Raw genomic sequence first — 22,110 nt, 5'->3', positions numbered from 1 at the left:
TGACTGCTTCCAAAGTGTCCAAGTCACGCGGTTTTCTGGCATACACTTTCTCTTTCAAATACTCCCAGAGGAAAAAAATCCAATGGTGTCAAGTCTGGACTCCTCGATGGCCACTCGACATTTCCGCGACATCCAATAACGCGGCCTGGAGAAGCGTTATCAAACCATTCTCGTGAAATCAATGCAAAATGGGGAGGTTCCCCATCATGCATAAAGTATAAATTGTTCATTCCGTCCCAGGTTGAAACAATGGAATAAACAAACGTTTTTACCATATGCACATACCTTTCCGTATTCATTGTTTCTCAAAGAATGTAAGGATCGATAAGAGTATCATCACGAATACCATATCAGACTGTCAGCGAAGGACATGACTGCAATTTTTCAATTGTAGCTCCAGGGCTGTTGTTGCTAGGGACCCAGTAATGGCAGTTATGGCGATTTATGAACCCACTCACATGGAACACTGCTTCGTCTGACCATAGTATGTTACTCAGGATATCTGGTTCTTCTCCATTTACTGTAATATGAATTTAACAAACTCCATCCTAACATTACCGTCTTCCGGTGACAATGCCTGGACAAAATGTGGTTTCCATTGTCTCCAGTCGATCTTCTTCATTAGCCGTTGGACCGAACCATACGATAAAATAGAATCCCTGTGATATTGCCTCACGGACTTTGCGGAACTTTGTGCAAACGCCGAAGCAACGTTGGCTTTAGCCTTTTCAGTGACAACTCTCTTTGGGAGCCCAGCACCCTCTTTGGCGAGTAACCGAACCAGTACACAACAAATTTGCATGCAGTCTCTTTATTGTTTTCACGTCCAGAGTCGCGTGCATCCCCTTCTCCCATGTCCACGAACTTTGCACCATTACGGGCGATTGCCATACTTCCATTCTCGCTGCAATCCAAGCACGATCAGCAATGTCCAGTCTCTGCGCCATCTTCACTTAATTACTGGTTAGACCTGCAACAAACAACAATAACGTATCAATTACATAACGACACGTAATGACATAAAATATAGCATAATATAACGGTAGAGTTATTTATATTACATCAGTTTGTGATGAATAAAAATAGGGACATAATAATGGATCACCCGCGGGATTACCCCGAGAAAATGTACGGACACAATGTTGTCTACCTATGCTTGTTGGCGAAAGATTAATTATTAAGTTTACGCATCCGGTACTTTTTTCAAAGTAATAAATCCTTGTATTGATTTCAAGGCAGATAACTGTTTCTGAGTGATTAATTTCTTCAAAATAATTTTTAAAAAGTATGCGAAGATTTTCGAGACATTCGAGCCGAGTCAAGAATTTTACGAGCAACCTCGTCTCAACTCGTGTCTCAAGACTGGAGAAAGACGCTTGTTTAGACTGGTCTCGAGTTTTACAAAGGGTATCTCAACTAGGATCTCGTCTCATTTTCGAGTTGAGTTGAGCCGAGATTCGAGACATGTCTCGACTCAAGTGCATCTCTTTGTATAACTTAAACCTAGTGTAATTTCACTACGCTGTGCAAGCGATAAGCAGCAACACATTACACACCGGACAATACTTATGAGGTTCTCTGGCAAGAGAATGTAATAAGATGGTGGTGGTGGGGGAATACATGATAAGAAATACGTTGAGAAAATCTGGTACGAACCTTCCGAGTTCTGTGTGAAGTCGTGAAGTGCTGAAAAACTTTAGACTACTATAAGAAGTGACAATGTGTTGTAAATAATTTATTTATCAGATATACTTGCGAAAAATGTCATTCTTTATCTTTGAAAGATGCTTTCTACAAACCTCCTATACTCCTACAAATATTTCTAAAATACATCAACACTACACACGGCTCAATTCCAGTACTACTGAATGTTAATCTTTTTTACTTTCAGCTTTATTTTACTGCTTAATTTGCAAGTAAAATAAAATAATTAAAATTTGAAATTAACTTTGTTTTCAGAGAACTACACATTACCTGCAGGTTCGACGGTCATTCTTATTTTCTATTTCGCCCACCGTAATCCAGAATTCTTTCCGAATCCTGATGAGTTCAACCCGGATAACTTTCTTCCTGAGAGAGTTCAAGGGCGACACCCTTATGCATATGTTCCTTTCAGTGCTGGACCTCGAAACTGCATTGGTAAGTTAGGGAAATATATCAATTTGCGTATGTTAGTTCTATAAAGTTTTACAGTAAAATAGTAAAGAATCTCTGGCATAAGGGATATCAATGCTGAATTTCTGTACTTATGATTGTTGAGGACATTGTTTTGCAGAAAAAGAATCTTTGATTTTGTAGGATTTACTACACTTAACATATATGAAGTAAGAAGACAATTGAAAAACTATACCCTGGCCGGTGAACGATGGTTTCTGACAGCTTTGCACGAGGCCACGGCGAGCAAGCAGAAGACAACAGGTCAACCAACCTTAGACGCAGAATCTGTCGCGTCTCCATGGTAACCATCGCACATTGCCAAACTTTCATTCACCCCCTTCTACCCTCAACGAGGAAGTAGACGATTCTCCCCCTGTGCGAGAAGCACATGGTAACACCGCACTTCTCAGTCGTCCTCGCGAGCTTAGCTGTCAGAAATCATCGTTCGCCGGCCAGGGTATAGTTGATTTATTATTTCACGAGGAAACAAATGTATTCACAGAAACTCAAATTGCTTCACCTCTCCAAGAGATGGCAGGTATGTGCACCTTGTGCACACTGAACGACAGTTGTTTTAAAATGGCGCCTCGACTCGAGAAGTTAAAAATGGTGCAGTTGCGGACTATGATCAGGATTATAGATCAAAAGAATAGAAACCACTTGAAATTTATGGTGAGTTGAGTGCTATGTACGGTGACAAGTTCAGAACATTCATAAACGTGAGATACTGCTATGCTGAGCTTAAAGTAGATCGGATAAACGTGTTCACTAAAACCTGTTCCGGACAAACTGAATTCTGTCCCACATTGTCCCATCGTTGATCATCTACGATCTGCTCTGCATCGAATGCGTTAAAGAAATTTTTTGGATCATTGTGCATGAGAATGTGCCTCCCGATGTTATTACAGCAGTGTAGGAACCACTTCACACTTAAAATTGAAGGGTTGGATGCAAGAACCAGGTAAGTCCACTTTTAGAATTTTTTCTGGAACTGCCTGCTTCTTGCTCTAACTTCAGGATGAACACTGTATGTAGGTACCTCCTTTGCATTATAATGCTGAACATAATCATCAGATCCACATGATTCTTGCACAAGATGCAGAGTGATTTTTTTTCCTACTGGAACATGTGAAAATCTGAAATTCTCTAAAAAAAATGGACCTACCTGATTCTTGCATCCAACCCTTCAATTGATAAATTTTGTCAGACTTTCACCTGTTTAGACCAGTTAAGGAACATCCTCCGGGCCACTTCTTCCACAAGAAGAGTGAGATCAACAGCGCTGGTATGTGGATTCTTTAGAGCAGCTAACCTAACGAATTCCACCACATGAGTATATATATATAAAACTTAAGTGTCACGCTGGAACAAATAGATCAATGTTACTTGCTGCTGTGTAGAAAAGCAGATCAATGTTGACTCTTGGAAATGTCAATTTGAGTTAAAGTGAATACATTTCAGTTTAGTTGGAAAAATTTATCCATACACTTTTAGTTTCATCTCGTATCGTACTCTACTTATGTATCGAAGGAATCACGAAAATATATGGAATTTTATTCTAAAAGTAAATATACTATACTTGTGAAACAATTTAGAAAATGTAAAGTTTACTTTGTACCTATATTTATTCCAATCTGTATATACATGTATATTTCTCGGTTAGAAATTCAATAGTGGTAACTATTTCATTACTACTAATACAAAACACATACTTATATATTCAACTTATTGGGCCTTATGCAGAGTCGTTTTGACGTATGATTAGCGTCATACTAAAGGCCTGACTACTGCAGGAAACATATGTTAGTCGAACTCTTTAGTATGGCACTAATCACGCGCCAGAACGACTGTGCATAAGGTCTATTCAGTCTTTCAATGAAGTGGACAACACTCTTAACAGCTCGTTGTCAAAGATCCAGCATCAGTACCAATTCAGTTGATCACTCTGATGTAGCAGTCAATTGTATATAGAATATGGAGAATAGTCTGAAAATGAGAGCCATAGATTGTATATACTTCATCTTTAGTATTAAATCATAATCACATGCGCTTGACAAATACATGAGAAAGCAATTCTTAACCCGAACGACCGAACAAATTAGCTACAGGTAGTTCCACACACGTCCAAAATGATTGGAAAGTGCTGTAGAAAGTGCTGCCGCTTGTTTTTTCCAGCAAAGATGATCGTTGATTATGCTCTAGAAATGAACACAAATATTGTCCTTTGACCGTCAGTCCCTAGATACGTTGTGGGTTACGATGAATCCTTCACAGTCGTATACAACGTCCATACTTTGGTTTTCACGAAGTCTTATTTTTTGAGGTGACACGTATTGACACCATTTATTGGATTGTGTTTGAGGTGAGGTTCATACGATCAGGCCCCCGTCTCATAAAGATGAGCGAAGCGTGATATTAGCTTCAGGATTCTGCATGCAATAGAAGGCTTCGTCAGAACTATTAACAACATGCGCTTCTACAAGGATACTACATCTTCCACATCGTTGTCAACGAGCTGTTCAGAATATTGGCGATTTCATTGAAGGGTTCTAGAAGTTTCAGACAGGCATCTCGATGGTATTAGTAGAATTAAATAGTTACAATTATTAAGTTTCCAATCCAGGTATACGTTGTATTATCAAGGTGAATCCAACTGACTCACTCATGGATTCACTTATCAGCAGTTTTCTGAATATTAGAAGCAGAATCTTCAATTTTCTATAAATAGTGTTCCTGTACTCTAAGGACGAGATTTAGAGAAGTGCGAAGGGGAGCTTCGAAGTATAGTTGTTCTCTATATCTCCGAACGTATTAAGTATAGAACTTTGAAATTTTGTAGGAATACTCTTCTTGTACGCTAGACTACAGATTAGACTTGATTTAGCGAGATGCAGCCCCTAAAATGGGAAATGAAAAGCTTCAAAATTAGTTTTCCTTTTGGTCTCCCGATCTCCGACACTATAAGGCGCAGAGAATTGAAATTTTGTACAAGTTCCTTGTCAAGTACCATAGATTGACGATAAGTTATGACTTCTAATGAAGAAACGAGGCAAGCGTTTATGTAACTGCGCTGGTTGAAGCAGGAAGAATATGTCAATATACGTATAATTCTCTACAAACCTTGTTCTTCCGAGTGAATAATAAACATTCTACTAGTATTTCATAAATGAATTTGCATAATAATTAGTATTCTGTATACCACTACTACTACTACTGCGAATAATAATAATAATAATAATAATAATAATATAAGTGTAATAAGTCGAAATTTAGTCTTGGAGCAATGTTGCTCACTTCTAATTTTTGATGCAAAGTATTCGTGGTTCGATCCCAGAGAATGAAACAATATAGCAAACATCGTGTTCGTGGATTTTGACCTGTGTTCGTCTTTCTCCTCCCACATTTCATTCCCCTCTCCAATTCTTCCATAATCCTTAACTTTTGATTTTCTTTGATTTAATTTACTTTATGTGAAAAGGCTTGAATGTCGGCAAACAGAATGCAGCCAAGTTTCTCTTATGTTTCACTTGTATTTTGTACGGAGTGGCAATATTCATAATAATTGAATCAACTTCACGATATGAATATTCAAACTTCGTCCAAAGACAAGTTGAGTCAAGAATTTGAGAATAATATGTGCACTTGTGTGATATTTTGTTTCTTTCATTGTTGAGAGTTTGTTGCACTGTTAAAAGTAATTTCTTAAATTTTAGAAACCGTTTATTAACTGTGCACCGAGATAATTAGAAATTAGATATGGCAATTCTCATTCATAAGGAAAGTAACGGTATATTTTCTCGTTCCGCTTTATACAACCTCATCTACTTTTCTTCATTTCTAATTAATGAGAGTTTCAACTCTCGTTTCTAAGAAAACATATTCTCGGTGCACAGATATGGTGCACAAACGGTTTCTAAGATTTAAGAATGTATTTTTAAGTGTAGAAACATGGTTCCGAAGAATAAAGTTAAGTGTTCTGTAGGGCTTCAGGTGTGTACACCCGCTCTGAGTAGCCCTAGAACCGAATATCAACACGCGCGTTCTAACTGTTTTATTCACTACACTTCATCCCTAACAGCACAATTACATAGCAGGCATATGCCTATCATGTTCCCTCAGGTACATGGAAATGTACCCAGTATGTGCCTTATATACTTCTGAGAGAGAAATCACATGGATGGCAAGTGATAGTTACAGTCTATATCCGCCCCTAGGCACATGCCAGACATGTACCTGGGGAACGTGCCTAGTATGTTCTAGGTATGGTCCCCATGCCGTAAGCGTCAATGAACTACAAAATTACTCCCCCAAAATATGTTAAATCGCCTATATGCGTATTGTGTTTACATTAAGGTGAATCTAAACAATACTTTAAACAAGTAAAAAATGTACTGCTACCCTAGGGTGGGCGCGGACCAACAACCTTTGGATTACCAGCCGCGTGCACTTCCGACTTGGCCACATAAGCGATGAAAAGAACGTCGCTTGTAGAGGGATAAATTTTTGAGGTCTTTCGCATTCGCCTAATCAGAGTGCTCCTTTATCCGCATATATTTGACTATAACCCTTTGGGATCAGATAAAATCTGCTCGCCATGTAATTTTATAACAAATTAACGAGTGTCTATTTACTTTATTTCATGGTTCTTCTATTTCACTTTCAACGATCGGCGACAGTTGCCATCTAATAAAGTTGACGCGTTTATTGCTTCTAGTTCACAATCGCTTTGAAAACAAAGCAACAAATGCATCAAATGTGGGAGATGATTATAGAACACCTAAATGGTGAATGCCTAGCACATCTTGTGCTGTTAGCGTATCTGAAACAATTTGTACCTAAAGAACGTACCTAGAACATGACAGATATATGTCCCAAGTGACGACATAGAAACAAATGACTGTTAGAGTGCGAAACTGAGCCAGGTATATAAATGTTATTTTGTGGTACATAGATGCAAATACACAGGGCTGCAAATTGAAAAAAAGTTCATGTTGTTTTTTGATTAATAGGTGAACTTAATTCTTTGTTCCTAGCTGATTACGAATAATGAATTCGTTTTTCCCTGTAACGTAAGGTTTTCTTACAAATCAATGTCAAAATTTGGGCCTTCTTCCGTATTCAATACTGCTTTATTATACCTTATTTCTTATCTTCTATCAGACTAAAGAGCTTATTATGCTAAATAACTGAACATGTTTTGTTTAATGTGAATGCAGACAGACAAAGAAAAGAATAAAAGATTCTCTGCACATACAGATTACTACATATATACATATAATATGGAAATATATACATAAATATATACGTTGTAAAATGGAAATCAACACAGTCATATAACATACTTATTTTTTACATCTTTTTAGCAAGCTTTCTCTTATAAGCTTTTTTAATTTTCTTGTGATTTTCTTCTGAAGTTTCTCTGTGCAATGTACAACAGTAGTAATCCATCATGCTAACACACCAAAGTGCCTGATACCTTTTCTCCATATCCCTCATGTCTTGGTGGAACCGTTCGCCTTGTTCCTCACTTAATTTTCCGAGATTTGGTGGAAAGTAATCAAGATGAGAATGCAAAAAATGCAACTTGAGATTCATGTTGCAACCCAGTTCTTGAAATTTAAGTAATACATTCTCAACAACTTCCTGTAATCATTACTTTTGTGGTACCGCAGGAATTTCACCACCACGCTTTTAAATGTTATCCAAGCATCCCTTTCAGCATTAGTCATTGTTGCAAGTTTTTATCCTGCATTAACTCCCTAATGTCTGGACCAACGAAGACACCTTCTTGCACTTTGGCACATTAAAGTGAAGGATAATTTGTTGCATATGAACTTGAAACATTCGCCTTCCTTGTCGAGTGCCTTAACAAATTGTTTCATCAATCCTAATTTTATGTGAAGGGGAGGAAGTATAACTTTCTCAGGACTGACTAAATTTTGTTGAATGATCTTTTTGATCCCTCGTTCAGTGTTTTTCGTAATGACCAGTGTTTCCTTCCCCAGTGGTCATTTCGTGTCCTACTATCCCACTCGCAGATGTAATATGGTATTTTTGTATACCCACCTTGTTGCCCAAGTACAATGCTCAAAATCTTCAAATCTCCACACAACACCCAACCATGTGCGTCGTATTTAATTTTATTAAGAATAAATTGCACATTGTCATATGTTTCTTTCAATGACACAGAATGAGCAAAAGGAACTGAGGGGGACTTATTTCCATTATGTAACAGAACAAATTTTAAACTTGTTTTATTTGAGTCAATGAATAATCTTCAATCACTAGAAAGGCAAGGGAAATTTAACTTGATCAACAAACCTGACACACAACAGAACACGACAGAACATTCTTTCGAAAAATACTGCACACATTCTTTTTCCCGATATCTGTACCAGGAAAATGTTCCACAGGCCAGCAAGTTATTTTCAATAAGTCTGGAACCAAGAAGGTCAGCAGATTCTTTAGACAAATTTATGTCTCTAACTGGATCATAGAGCTGGCGTTGAGTGAGTGGTATAAGGTCACGAGATCCGCTAGGGGGCTTGTAAACTTCATATTCTATTTCACTATTTTCCACTGAATCACTGTACAAACTAGGATCACTTACAAACTCAAGAATTGATGGAGGTGTCGGAACAGGCAAGTCTAGGCCGTGCAGCACAGGTCTCATTGCAGAGGGAACATTGGGATACACTATCTTTGTTTTGTTTCGAGTATTGTGTCCTACAATTTCAGAGGAACAGAAGTAGCAATCATCGCTGTGGTTTCTGGGTTCTCTCCCCACCATTGGTACTGTGAATGGCATAGATGACCGCTTTTCAGTGCTGCAGTAACGCAACGATTCCACACAAGATCTACACAGATTGTGTGGAGTCCACGATTTATCTTGATCTCCAAGTTCCATACGGAATTATTCGAAATATGCCCTTCTTACAAAATCTGTAATATTCTGTCTATGTTTGTGTGGAACAAATTCACCACAGATGTAACAAAATAAATCTGGTTTATTCTTACAACCACGAGATGCCATGGCAACACAGTATTCAACGAAATACAAAAGAGAACTAACCTTTTTTTTTTTTTACCGGCTAGCCAAAGTGGCTAGCAACCTATAAGAGGGTTATGCCCTCTGTGAGGTGAGTGACAAAAAGGATTTTAGGTGCGAGGTACAGTAGGTGGTCTATGTGCTTTATTGAAATTTCTTAGCATTATGTCTTACACTAACTAACAAAAGGACGTAAGGAACTTTGATCCTTACCATTGTGAAAGGAAAACATACATATATATAGCAGGTAATAACTATAGCAAATAACTGAACGTGCAGGTAAAAATATATATAATATAAAATAAAATACAATAGAAAAAATTGAATGAGGATATACAAGTAGAACAAAATAATAAACATAGATGATTAAGGAAATTTTGAAATGTTGATAATGTGAATAAAGAATGAGACGAGGTGCGAAGCACAGGACAACACGTGGGTTTTTTTTTAGTCAGACAAATGAAATTATCTTCTGCCTAGGGGCGTCTCTAGGCGATGATGAGAACAGGGGGAGCCCAAGTGAGTAGACAAAGGTAATTACTGTGCATGGTATGATGGGTGAATGAGCGGAAGATGTTCATCAATGATGTAGTCAGAAATGAGTAAGAGCGAAGGATCTCTCGGAGGTAATATGTACTGATAGAGTGTAAACAGTAAAGTCAAGGGGGTATGGTAATAACGTTGTGGTGTGGGATTCAAAGCGAGGTATCGCATAGTATCTTGAAGTAAAGGGTGCTGGATTTGAAAACGTTTGTTGATATAAGTGAGACGTAGTTTTTCGAGGTAATACTGTAATGTGGGGAAAGTTATGCGTTGGTATAGCTCCTGGGTAGGACTCGGTAATCGAACACGGAAGGCTATGCGGAAAGCGTGTCTTTCGAGGATCAAAAGTTTTTGGTAAAATTTAGCTGATGCGGCTATCCATGCAGTGAATCCATATGTTAAAGTTGGCCGTAAGAAAACCTTGTATGTATTTAAGATTGTCTGTGCGTTAAGTCCCCATGTCGTACCAGTTAAACGTTTCAGTAAATTTAGTCTATTATATGCTTTCGCCGTGATAGTTGCAAGATGTTTATTCCACGTTAAGTGACGGTCGTAAGTAATTCCGAGATAGGTGACTGTGTTACTGAGTCGTATAGGTTCATGGTCTACATGAAGTGAGAGATGGCGAGGATTTCGACGTACTTTTGATCTTCGACGTGGTGGTAGAAAGACAATAGCTTGGGTTTTGGCCGCATTTATGGTGAGTTTCCAAAGAGTACACCAGGAGGTAAAGCGGTTAATTGCAATCTGTAAGACATGGTTTATTTGTTGAATGGTGTTACATAAAGCAAGGAAGGCGGTATCGTCGGCATACTGAAATAGATGGATCCTATCGGGAAGCCCAGGCATATCGGCAACATAAAGTAAGTAAAGTAATGGGGACAAGGCCGATCCTTGTGGTACACCTGAGAGTAGAAAAATAGGGTGTGAGAGGCTGTTGTTCACAGAGATGTATGCGAGGCGGTTGGAGATGAAACTGTAAATGAAACGAATATATATTATTGGCAGCTTTAATGCATGGAGTTTATATATGAGCCCAGTATGCCACACTTTATCAAAGGCTTTTTCTAGATCGAACAGTACCAGACAGGAGGGTTGAACTGAATTATATTGTTGAGTGATGAGTGACGTAAGGCGGAGGAGCTGATCGTTTATAGAGAATGATGGTCGGAAGCCTGCTTGTGTGAAAGGAATAAGATTGCGAGTGGTCAGATATAGATGTAAACGTTTAACTAATATGCGTTCCAGGATTTTACTAAATGTTGAAGTTAATTGTATGGGACGGTAAGAAGCTACGTCCTGTGGCGGTTTATTAGGTTTAAGAAACATTAGCGTTTTTGATGTCTTCCAAGATATTGGAAAGTATCCAGTGCGGAATATGAACGTATAGATGTGTGCAAGTAGGACTAACAGAGTGCCAGGACATTCTTTAACGTGTCGATACGTTATAGTGTCTAAGCCAGGTGCTGTATTTCGTTTGTTGTGAACGACTTGAGTGATTTCTTGTACGGTAATCGGCATTGTTACGGGCGAATTGGCAGGTAGTGCATGGTGAATATTCGGCTGTAGTTGTGGTGAGGAAGTGTTAAGCCTGTCGACCAGATGGGGAGCGTTGTCTGACATGGTAGGTGTGAAGATAGTCTGCAAATGGGTGGCGAAAGCGTTTGCTTTTGCAGTATCCGTAGATGCGGGAGTGTCACCTAGTAAGAGAGGATACTTTGGTGTGGAAGACTTTCCACAAAGTAAATTGAATCGCTTCCAATATTTGCTGGGATGAGTAGTGTCAGAGAGATTATTGCAAGTCTTTATCCAGCACCGAAGCTTGTAGGCTTTTATATAATTATGGACCATACGCTGGAGTTGTCTATGATGACGTAATGCTTCTGGATTACGAGTTTGCAGAAATTCTCTGTAAGACTGGCGTGAGCGCTTGATCAGAGTGAGATATTGCGGAGGAAGACGAGGAGTAAATGAAGGAGTTGTAGAAGTTGGGATGCAGGAGTTACTTGCATCTTGAATAACAGTGGTGATTTTGTCGACTGTAGCATCTAACTCTTCTTCAGTAGTAGGGTCCTTGAGATGTATGGTTTGATGGGAAATGTGATAGCGATATTGTTCCCAATTAGCTTTATCAAATCGTAAATTAGTCCGTGGTGGTAGTAGTGAACGTGCGGTATTCAGTGAACGTGATTGATATGTTAATTTGATAGGTGCATGGTCACTTCCGAGAAGGTCGAGAACTTCGACGGTGCAGTGAGTTATGAGATTATTAGAAACTATAACGATGTCGGGCGTGGTGTTGGAAATCGGGCGAGTAGCTTGAGGGAGATGAACAATAATGCCCGTGGTGTTAGCTGTGATGAAGTGCTCAAGATTTGTTTTTTCCTGATTGGTGCGACTGTGCATATTGAAATCGGCCATGATGAGATACGAACGATAGGTATTCGAGATGTATTGCACAAATTGGTACGGAAGGGGGTGCCCTGGTCTAATGTATATAGTAGCCATTGTAAGGACGATATTTTTCAAGTAAACTGTGGCAAGAAGGTATTCTGGTAATGGTGTTGTGTTGTAGTGGTGCTGCCGAAATGGTAAAGATGGCGAGAAACCAATGGCTACTCCCCCGTTAGCTCGTAGTGCTGGAACAGTGTTTTCTGCATGGATCATTGTATAATGTGGTAAACGGCAGGCATGAGAGGAAGTCAGAAAGGTTTCATTAAGTAAGAAGGCTGTAACGTGGTGTTCTAGAAGAAGATGCTCAAATAAAAGTTTGTTTTTTGGAAGGGAGCGTATATTGAGAAATATGAAGACTAGAGCCATAACATGAAGAAATTTAATCGATGGAAGAAGCATGAGATTTATGGAAGTGCACAGTATTACCAGAATAAGTAGCAGTGAAAGTAACATGGAATGTAGTTTTGGCCGCAAGTATAATTTGTTGTAAGATGTGAGGTCTGATAAACGGATGAATGTTTTGTAACGCTAGTGTTAGGAAAGTGAGAAGTTGATCGAGATTAACAGGAGTATTGAGTGGATGCGGAGTGTTATGTGGCTGGGCCGGAGGCCTCAGTGGAACGATCAATTCAGGATGTTCCTGAGCAGGTTCTGGTTTCGCTTTACATCTATAGCTGTATGTTGGATGTTGCTCATTACAAGTAGCGCATTTCGGAGGTTGTTGAAGATTAGTACAGGCTCTGGTATTGTGGGGTCCGGCACAGTATCCACACTTACTCGTATTCTTGCAGTCTACCGTATGGTGTGAATTATATAACTGGCAGCGTTCGCAGCGTACTGGCATAGGAGGGGTAGACCGTGAAGGCTCTACTCGGTGTGTGTGGTTATAGATGTATGCTCCGGATGCTAACAGTTCGTCAATAGTCTCTTGATGTGAGGTGAGCACACGAACCATGTAAGTAGGGCCCCGGTCGTTGCGAATCCGAATTACTTTGGTGATCGTGTGTCCGTCCAGGGTCAGTTCTTCCTGTATCTCCTCATCTGTATACGACGGATCTACTCCGCGTATGACTACGGAAAGAAGGACTGGGCGTCGTGGTGGTGGAGGTTGCTTCCTTCTAGGTGTGTTGAGTGCTTCCAACTTCGCGTTTTTGCCAAAAGTGTCGATCGGTACCTTGTTCCTGATCGTGCTGAACAGTGATGGATCTGTCGTCTTCAAAATAATGCCATTCCTGGTGTGGACGATGTGTGCAATGGATGCCCTTGGCAGGTATTTCCGAAGTTGGACAGCTACCATCTTTGGTGTGTTGAATTTTGGATCGAAGTTTGTAAGAAGCATCGAGTGAGTTGAAGCTGGCTGCTGATTGTCGGTGGCTCCGATATCCATTGGTCCTGAATCTGAGTCTGTTGCTGAATCCAGGTGGTGCTTCTTCGCAGGAGGAGAATGCTGAAGACGGGTGGCGTAGCTGTCATTCTTGTCAGATGTTTGCGGTGATCTTGATCGGATGGAGGAATGAGAGATTACAGATGCTGCTGAGTCAATAGATCCTACTGAGTCCGTTCGTTGGAGATGATGCTTGGTTGTATTCTTAGAACGAGCTGAAGATTGATCCTTACGTTGTTTCACCTTCGTAGAGCTCTCGGAGGGTCCGCTAACAACTTGTGGTAGTCCATGGTGTTTTCCCTTGTTCTTACGACCTCCGACTGAGCCTGAGTCTGCCATGAAAAAGTCCGTCCGTGGGCGACTGCCCAATGGTGTTAATACGGCTGCGTAGGTGAATGTAATGTCAACTGATGTGATGATATATTATAGTAGGTTTGACTACCCGTTCGGATAGTAGTCAAGGTGTAGCAGTTCACTTGCCAAACCTGTTGTACCGGTCGCCCTTGGCTAGATCAGTCTGACGAAACGGTACGCCACGGGATGACAAAGCAAAAAGCCGAGGATATGGAAAAGGAAGGAAAGCCAAAAATCGTCACCTCTTATCAGGTAACGCTTCAGAGCCCTGTATACACAAAGCTCTGGAAAGTATGAACTAACTTTTTTTTTTATTGCTAGCCCGCAGGCTAGCTACCCTGTAGAGGGCTACACCCTCTTGGAGGGAAGTGGTGCAAAGGAAACTATTTTGGATGCGGTAGGACTGGCGTTGGGCTATGGGATGTTCCTTTATTATTAAATACTGCAGTTGGAAGGTCATTATGGGCTTTGCGTCCATAATCATTATTGAGGAAGGTAATATATAACACATATATTAACATAATTAATTATAACTATAAATATCATATAAACACAAAAAAAATATATATATATAATAACATTAAAGAATGCAGGATAGGTTGATTAGAAAATTTTGTGTGGGCAAGGATGAAGATGAGGGATGGAATGAGGTGCAGATAACGTCACAACACATAGGAGATGTTAGCAAGGACAAATGCTGGTTATCTTCTGCCTAGGGGCGACGCTAGGCCAATGAAGACGGGGGAAAGCCCTGTTAGAGACGGAGGTTTATCACTGTGCTTGATGCGATGGATATATATGCGGAAGATGAGCATGCAATCGATGGTCCTGCAAGAGTTCTAAGTCGGGATGATTGGGCGGCAAGGTATAACAATACAATGTAAACAATAAATTTAGAGGGAGATGGTAATATCGAGGGCGTGCCGATGAAAGTGCAAGGTAGTGCATGGTGGCTAACAGGATTGGTTGTTGCTGCATATAGCGGACAGTGATGAACTTGAGGCGAAGCGATTCAAGATGATAAAGGAGTGTAGGAAAAGTAATGAGTGAATATAAGTGTCGAGTAGGGCTGGGAAGAGAAATGCGGTGAGCAATGCGGAAGGCATGGCGTTCAAAGGTGGCAAGTTTGTAGTAGTAGGAGGCGGGAGCTGATATCCAAGCAGTGAAACCGTATGTAAGGACGGGGCGGAGAAAAGCTTTGTACGTGTTGAGGATAATTGTGGAACGGGGACCCCATGTAGTGCCAGTGAGACGTTTGAGAAGATTTAGACAGTTGTAAACTTTGGTTTTAATGTAGTTGAGATGAGGAAGCCAGGTGAGATGATGGTCATAAACTATACCTAGGTAAGTGACTGTTTTAGATGGACGGATCGGGGTACCTTGAACTGACAGAGAAAGAAGCGAAGGATTCCGGTGAGTCTTGGAACGTTTGCGTGGTGGTAGGAATATTATGGCCAGTGTCTTGGAAGCATTGATATTGAGGAGCCATTTGCTACACCAGTGCGAGAAACGATTTATTGATTCCTGTAAGATGATGTTGATATGGCTAATGGTGCGACCAAGGGCAAGGAAGGCTGTATCATCTGCATATTGAAAAGGATACACATCGTCCGGAAGAGAAGGGAAGTCGGAAACAAACAGGAGATATAGCAAAGGGGACAGAGCTGAGCCTTGAGGGACGCCAGAATTCAGAAAGACGGGATGTGATAGATGATTGTTGATATTAACATATGTGATACGGCAGGCCAAAAAGTGAAAAATAAAGCGTATGTAGGACATGGGCAATTTACATTTGATGAGTTTGAAAATGAGTGCAAGATGCCAGACTTTATCAAATGCTTTTTCTAGGTCGAATAGAACAAGGCAGGAGGGGCGGACTGAATTATAGTGATTGGTAATGAGGGTGGTTAGACGTTGAAGCTGATCGTTAATGGAATATGACGGGCGAAATCCAGCTTGAAAAGTTGGTATGAGATGGCGGGCACGGAGATATGGATGAAGTCTGTTGACAAGGATACGTTCAAGGATTTTGCTGAAAGTGGAAGTAAGTTGTATAGGTCGATATGAAGAGACGTCGCTGGGAGGCTTATTTGGTTTCGGAAACATGAGGGTTTTGGCCATTTTCCATTCAGCAGGAAAGAAGCCAGTTCTAAGAATAAAGGTGTAAATAGAGGCAAGGAGAATAAGTAGAGAGACAGGACTTTCCTTAATATGGCGATATGTGATGGAATCAAAGCCAGGAGCAGAGTTACGTTTAGGTTGAACAACTGTTGTTATGTCAGTAACGGTGATGGGAGATGTGAGTTCATGTGGCGGCAAAAGATGATTATGATTTGGTTGGAAGATAGGATTTGCAGGGTTGACATTGTCGACTGGATGACCAAAGATGTGGGTATGAGAGGATGGTGTGAAAATGTCTTGCAGATAATCGGCAAAGGCGTTGGCTTTATCTTGATCAGAAGGTGCGTGTCTGTTGTTGATGATGATAGGGTATGAGGTTTTGCTGTACTTGCCACAGAGTGCGTTAAGACGTTTCCAATAACGTGAAGGATGTGCAGTTTCAGCAAGGTTATTGCAAGTTTTGATCCATTGACGGCGTTTGTATGCTTGGATGTAATTTTTGACTGAACGTTGCAGCTGACGGTGAAGACGAAGAGCTTCAGGATTTTGTGTTCTGACGTAATCTCGATAAGCTTGTCGGGAGCGTTTGACTTGAGCAAGGTAATTCGGAGGTAATTTAGGCTTATATGGTGTTGAACTAGTAGTAGGGATATACATTTCTGATGCATGGGTAATTTCTGAAGTGATAGTTGCAACATGGGCGTAGAGCTCCTCTGATGTAGTGGGAGGATGCAGATGTGCTATGGCAGTTGTAAGATAGGTGCGATAATGATCCCAGTCGGCTTTGTCAAAACGTGGCGATTGAATCGGCGGAGGGACTGCATGGGGTCGAGCAGTGCCCATACGATAGGAAAGCTTGAGTGGAGCATGATCACTACCAAGGAGGTCCAGAACTGTAAGGGTGATGTTAGCAGCAAGCGTGTTGGACGTGATAGCTACATCGGGGGTGGTATTTGATATTGGTCTAGTAGGAGCCGGAGGAATATGAAGAATGCCAGTGGTATGAGTGGTAATATGGTCGGAAAATTGTGTGCGTTCTCTAGGAGTGCGACTATGGTAGTTGATATCAGCGAGGATGATATAATGTTTATAATTATGAGATATGTGACTGAAAAAAGCAAGAGGGATAGGATGGCCTGGTCGAACGTATATAGTGGCAAAGGTGATCATGATAGACTTGAAGTATAATGTAGAGATGAGATGTTCGGGGAGATGAGGAATGGGACAAATTTGTTGGCGATAAGGTATATGATTGCGAAAGCCGATGGCTACGCCGCCATTTGCCCTTAATGCTGGTACTGTGTTGTCCTGACGTAGAAGTGTATAACGAGGTATGTTACAGTGAATGGTTTTCGTTAGAAACGTTTCATTTAATAAGAATACTGATACGTGTTCCTCAAGCAGGAGTGCTTCAAATAGAGTTTTGTTCGTTGGTAGAGAGCGAATATTAAGAAAAAGAAAGACTAAATCCATGATAATCATATCTAAACGGCTGTTTCTTGTGGTGATGTATGGAAATGGACATAGTTGTTTGTGTATGTGGCGTAAAAGTTGACATTGAAAACAGATTTTGCGGCCTTAGTGAGTTGTTGAAGAACGTGAGTACGCTGAAAAGGATGAATGTTCTGTAAAGTGAGGGTTAGAAATTGAAGGAGTTGTTGTATGGTAACTGGATCGGAAGTTTGTTGGGCAGGAAGAGGTGAAGAGCCTGGGATACGAAGTGGGACTACCAAATGGGGGTGTTCTTGGTTAGGTTGCGGTTTATTTTTGCACTTATAGCTGTATGCCGGATGTTGGTCATGACAAGTTGGACATTCTGGTGGTCGTTGGAGATTTTGACAAGTGCGTGTTTGGTGAGATCCTGCGCAATAGCCACAAACTGGTGGATTCTTGCAATGACTAGTACTGTGATCATTGTAGGTCTGGCAATTTTCGCATCTCACAGGAAGTGGAGCAGGCGAGCGTGAGGGCTCGACTTTGTGCCGACGATGATATATGTAGGCGCCAGTAGTAAGCAAGGAATCTATGGTACTTTGTGAAGAAGTAAGTACACGAACCATATATGTGGCACCATTATTGTTACGTATACGTATTGCTTTGTGAATGGTATGGCCAGCGATTTGAAGTTCCTCTTGGATTTCGTCATCAGAGTAGGATGGATCAACCCCACGGATGACGACAGACAGAAATGGCGGGCGTTTAGGGGGTGGTGGTTGTTTCTGGCGTGCGGAAGAAAGAGATGACATCGTGGCATTCTTGCCAAATATTTCAAAGGAAGCTTTATTCCTAACTGTGGTGAGAAACTGCGGATCAATGGATTTGAAGATGTAACCATTTCGAGTTTTGATGACTTCTGTTATCGGTATACTTGGAAGGTATTTCCGTAGTTGGAGAGTTATGAACTTCTCATTGCTATACTTAGTGTCGTAGTGTTGCAATAGAAATGAATGAAGTACAGGTTTATCTGAAAGGTTGTTAAGCGAATGTTGAGTTTGATGATTTCCAGAAGAGCTCATGTCACCGGTTTCCATGTCAGAAGTTTCTGAAGCATTATCTTTGTGCGGTTTCTTGGCTTGATGGCGAGGCGGTTTGACAGTGTCAGCATACAGTTGCTGCTGTCTTGGAGACCTGGATCTTGTGGAGACATTTGAGGCATTGGATGCTGTGGAACTGCCCGATTGGGTTCTCTGCCTATTGCCCTTATCCTTCCGCTTGACCACCTTCGCCGTCGAAGCGGGCGGAGTGACAAAGACAGGAGGTAGGCCAGAGTGGCGTCCATCCACTAAGGACCCAGGATGAGTATCTGAATCTCCCATCGCAAAAAACCGATATGTGGTGGAAAACCGTGACGCTTAACAATGAAGAGTGAATGATGGAGTGGAAGTTGATGATGATAATGAAAGTAGGACAACCCGTTTGGATAGTTGTCCAGGGGGAGCAGGTCCCCTGCCTCGATCTGTAGAACCGGCTGCCCTTGGCTTGATCAGTCTGACAGACGGTTCGCGCAAAAGAGACAGAGAAAAAGCTCAGGAATAGGAACAGGAAGGATTTCTCAAAACTCGTCACTGTTCACTCAGTGGCGCTTCAGAGCGAAACTCTGGGAATGTATGTGAACTAACCTTTTTTTTCATTTTTTTTGCTAGTCGCGGTCGACTAGCTCCCGCCCAAAGGGTACCGCCCTTTATATCGGGAAGTGGAGTAATGGGATCGTGAGGATTTGGAGAGTGTGGATGGGTATTATTATTTTTATTAAACTTTATTCAATATCAGTTTATACACAATCATAAATACAGTGGGGATACATTAATTCATTTGATTAAATAAGCATATATTGTGGAAAAGGGTGGACATTATGGCCTTTAACCATAATCATAAATTAAGGTGAATGGGATGAATGGAAATGAGGTGCACCAAACGTCACAACATCGGGTATAGTTAGCTAAACAGATGCGTGTTATCTTCTGATCCGGGGGCGACTCCGGATCTGATGGAGACAGGGGAAGCCCAGTTAGACAATAGGACTACTGTGCATAAGATGGAATGATGCAAGGTGATGCCGTGGCGGTGATGTAGTCTGTGATGAATAGATGGTCTGGACTGTCGGGGGGTAGGGAGAAGTGGTAGAGGGTAAAGAGGAGGGAAAGCGGTGTATGGCGTAGAAGGATATTGGAAGGATGTAAAGCGAAATGATGCATTGTGGCTAGAAGCATGGGGTGATGAGTTTGAAACCGAGAAGAAATGTAGCGGTGTCGCAATGTTTCGAGATGGTAAAGAATGTGGGGAAATGGAGTGCGGTTATAGAGTTCGTTGGTAGGGCTGGGAAGGCGGATTCGGAAAGCTAGTCGGAGGGCATGCCGTTCAAGAATTTGTAGTCGAGTATAAAACGAGGGAGCAGCGGCAATCCAGGCAGTAAAACCGAAGGTAAGAACGGGACGAAGGAAAACTTTGTAAGTGGTTAAAAGTGTTCGGGTGTTTAGGCCCCAAGTTGTACCAGTGATGCGGCGTAAAAGATTGAGACGATTGTAGGCTTTGGCACATATGGATTTCAGATGGGCTGTCCATTTAAGATGTCTGTCGAAGACTATGCCTAAATATGTAACAGTGTTTTGTGGCTGGAGAGGAACGTGGTCGACATGGACAGAGAAGTTAGCCGGATTGCGATAGACGCGTGAGCGCTTGTTCGGAGGAAGAAATATGATTGTTTGTGTTTTGCCAGCGTTTAATTTCAATCTCCAGCGTCTGCACCAAGCGAGAAAGGTGTCAATTGCAATCTGCAGTGTTCGATTGATCTCTTGGACAGTGTTTGCGGTTGCGAGGAAGGCTGTGTCATCGGCAAACTGATATAAACTGATATTGCCAGGTAATGGAGGAAAATCGGCTACATATAAGAGATATAATAACGGAGATAATGATGAACCTTGAGGAACTCCAGAATGCAGGAAAATGGGGTGGGAGAGGTGGTTGTTGATAGATATATAATTAAGGCGGCAAGAGAGAAAGTGGAAGATGAAACGGATGTAACACAGAGGAAGACGGAAAGAGAGGAGTTTATATATAAGACCAAGATGCCATACCTTATCAAAAGCTTTTTCCAGATCGAATAAGACCAGACAGGAAGGTTTGGATGTATTGAACTGCAGTTAAATATGGGTTGTAAGGCGCATAAGCTGATCATTAATACTATAGGAAGGGCGAAAGCCTGCTTGCGAAAGAGGAAGTAAATTATGAGCGGATAGATGACGGTGCAGACGCGTAACAAGGATACGTTCTAGAATTTTGCTGAACACTAGCGTGAGCTGAATGGGCCGATACGAAGAGACAGCATGTGTAGGCTTGTTTGGTTTGGGAAACATGAGAGTGATCGAGGATTTCCAAGAAGTCGGAATGAAGCCTGTGCGTAAAATAAATGTATAGATAGCAGCCAGTAAATGAAGAAGAATATATGGAGCCTCTTTCACATGTCGGTAAGAAATACGATCAGCGCCTGGAGCCGACTGACGTTTTCTGGCGACTGTGATGTGTATATCTTCAACCGTAATAGGAGCAGTAAGATCACTATTTGCAGGGAGATGGTGACTGGAATTGGGTTGAAGATCTGGTGTTGAAAGATTGAGATTATCGGCTGGATGGCGGCGTAGAGACGGATCAGGTGAAAGAGGAGTGAAAATGCCTTGAAGGTAATCGGCAAAGGCGTTTGCTTTCGCAGTATCGTCAGCAAGGGGTTGGTCTCCGTCTAAGAGTGGGTAAGGTGTGCGAGATGAGCGGCCAGTGAGTTGGTGAAAACGCTTCCAGTATTTTGTGGGATGAGTGGTGGTGGAAAGTTCGTTACAGGTAGTGATCCAGCGACGGCGTTTATAAGCAACTATGTAGTTATGGACAGTCCGTTGATACTGACGGTGGAGACGGAGAGACTCAAGATTGCCTGTGTGAGTGTAGTCTCTATAATGAGCCCGGGAACGTTTGATAAGCGTTAGATAATGAGGGGGAAGAGCTGGTTTGTAAGTATGAACGGTGCGAACCGGAATGTTTTGGACAGAGGCAGTGTTGATGGCAGCAGTAATGGTATCGAGCGCAACATAAAGATCGTCTTCTGTAGTGGGTTCCTGGACAGTTTCTAGCTGATGTTCGAGTGTGGTGCGGTAACCATTCCAGTTGGCTTTATCAAACATTGGATAAGAGCGAGGAGGTTCAGAAGTAGTACTAGAAGCAGGACGTGGCGTTGTGATGGTAAGAAGTATCGGTACATGATCACTGCCAAGAGGATCTAGTACATCAAGTCTACAACGAGTTTGGAGGTTAATAGAAGTAATAACAACATCCGGCGTCGTGTTACTACTAGGTCTAGTGGGTTTAGGTAACGGATGAAAGTGGCCTGAAGTACGAGTTAGAAGGTAGTGGTGAAAATCTTGCTGTTGACGGGGGGTGCGACTGTGAAAATTGAGGTCAGCTAGAATGATGTAAGTGCGATAATTGTCTGAGATATATTGAATAAACTGATATGGAAGAGGATGTCCAGGACGAATATAGATTGTCGCAACCGTGATGTTAA

The 22,110-nt window shown here is 41.4% G+C and overlaps 1 protein-coding gene across 1 annotated transcript in view; it reads left to right on the top strand.

Moving 5' to 3' along the window:
• LOC145672904 (cytochrome P450 4C1-like) overlaps nt 1-22,110 on the top strand; it is a 114,892-nt gene that overhangs the window by 83,462 nt on the left and 9,320 nt on the right. The window contains exon 11 of the mRNA XM_081742105.1: nt 1,960-2,139. Within this exon, the coding sequence (XP_081598231.1) occupies nt 1,960-2,139 (180 nt within the window). The remainder of the gene's footprint in view (nt 1-1,959; nt 2,140-22,110) is intronic.

The sequence above is a fragment of the Thermobia domestica genome, chromosome 16 (genome assembly GCF_964235325.1).
Source record: "Thermobia domestica chromosome 16, izTheDome1.hap1.1, whole genome shotgun sequence".
Classification (NCBI taxonomy): domain Eukaryota; kingdom Metazoa; phylum Arthropoda; class Insecta; order Zygentoma; family Lepismatidae; genus Thermobia; species Thermobia domestica.
The sequence above is the reverse complement of the archived record's forward strand: the minus strand, read 5'-3'. Positions and strand labels throughout refer to the sequence as shown.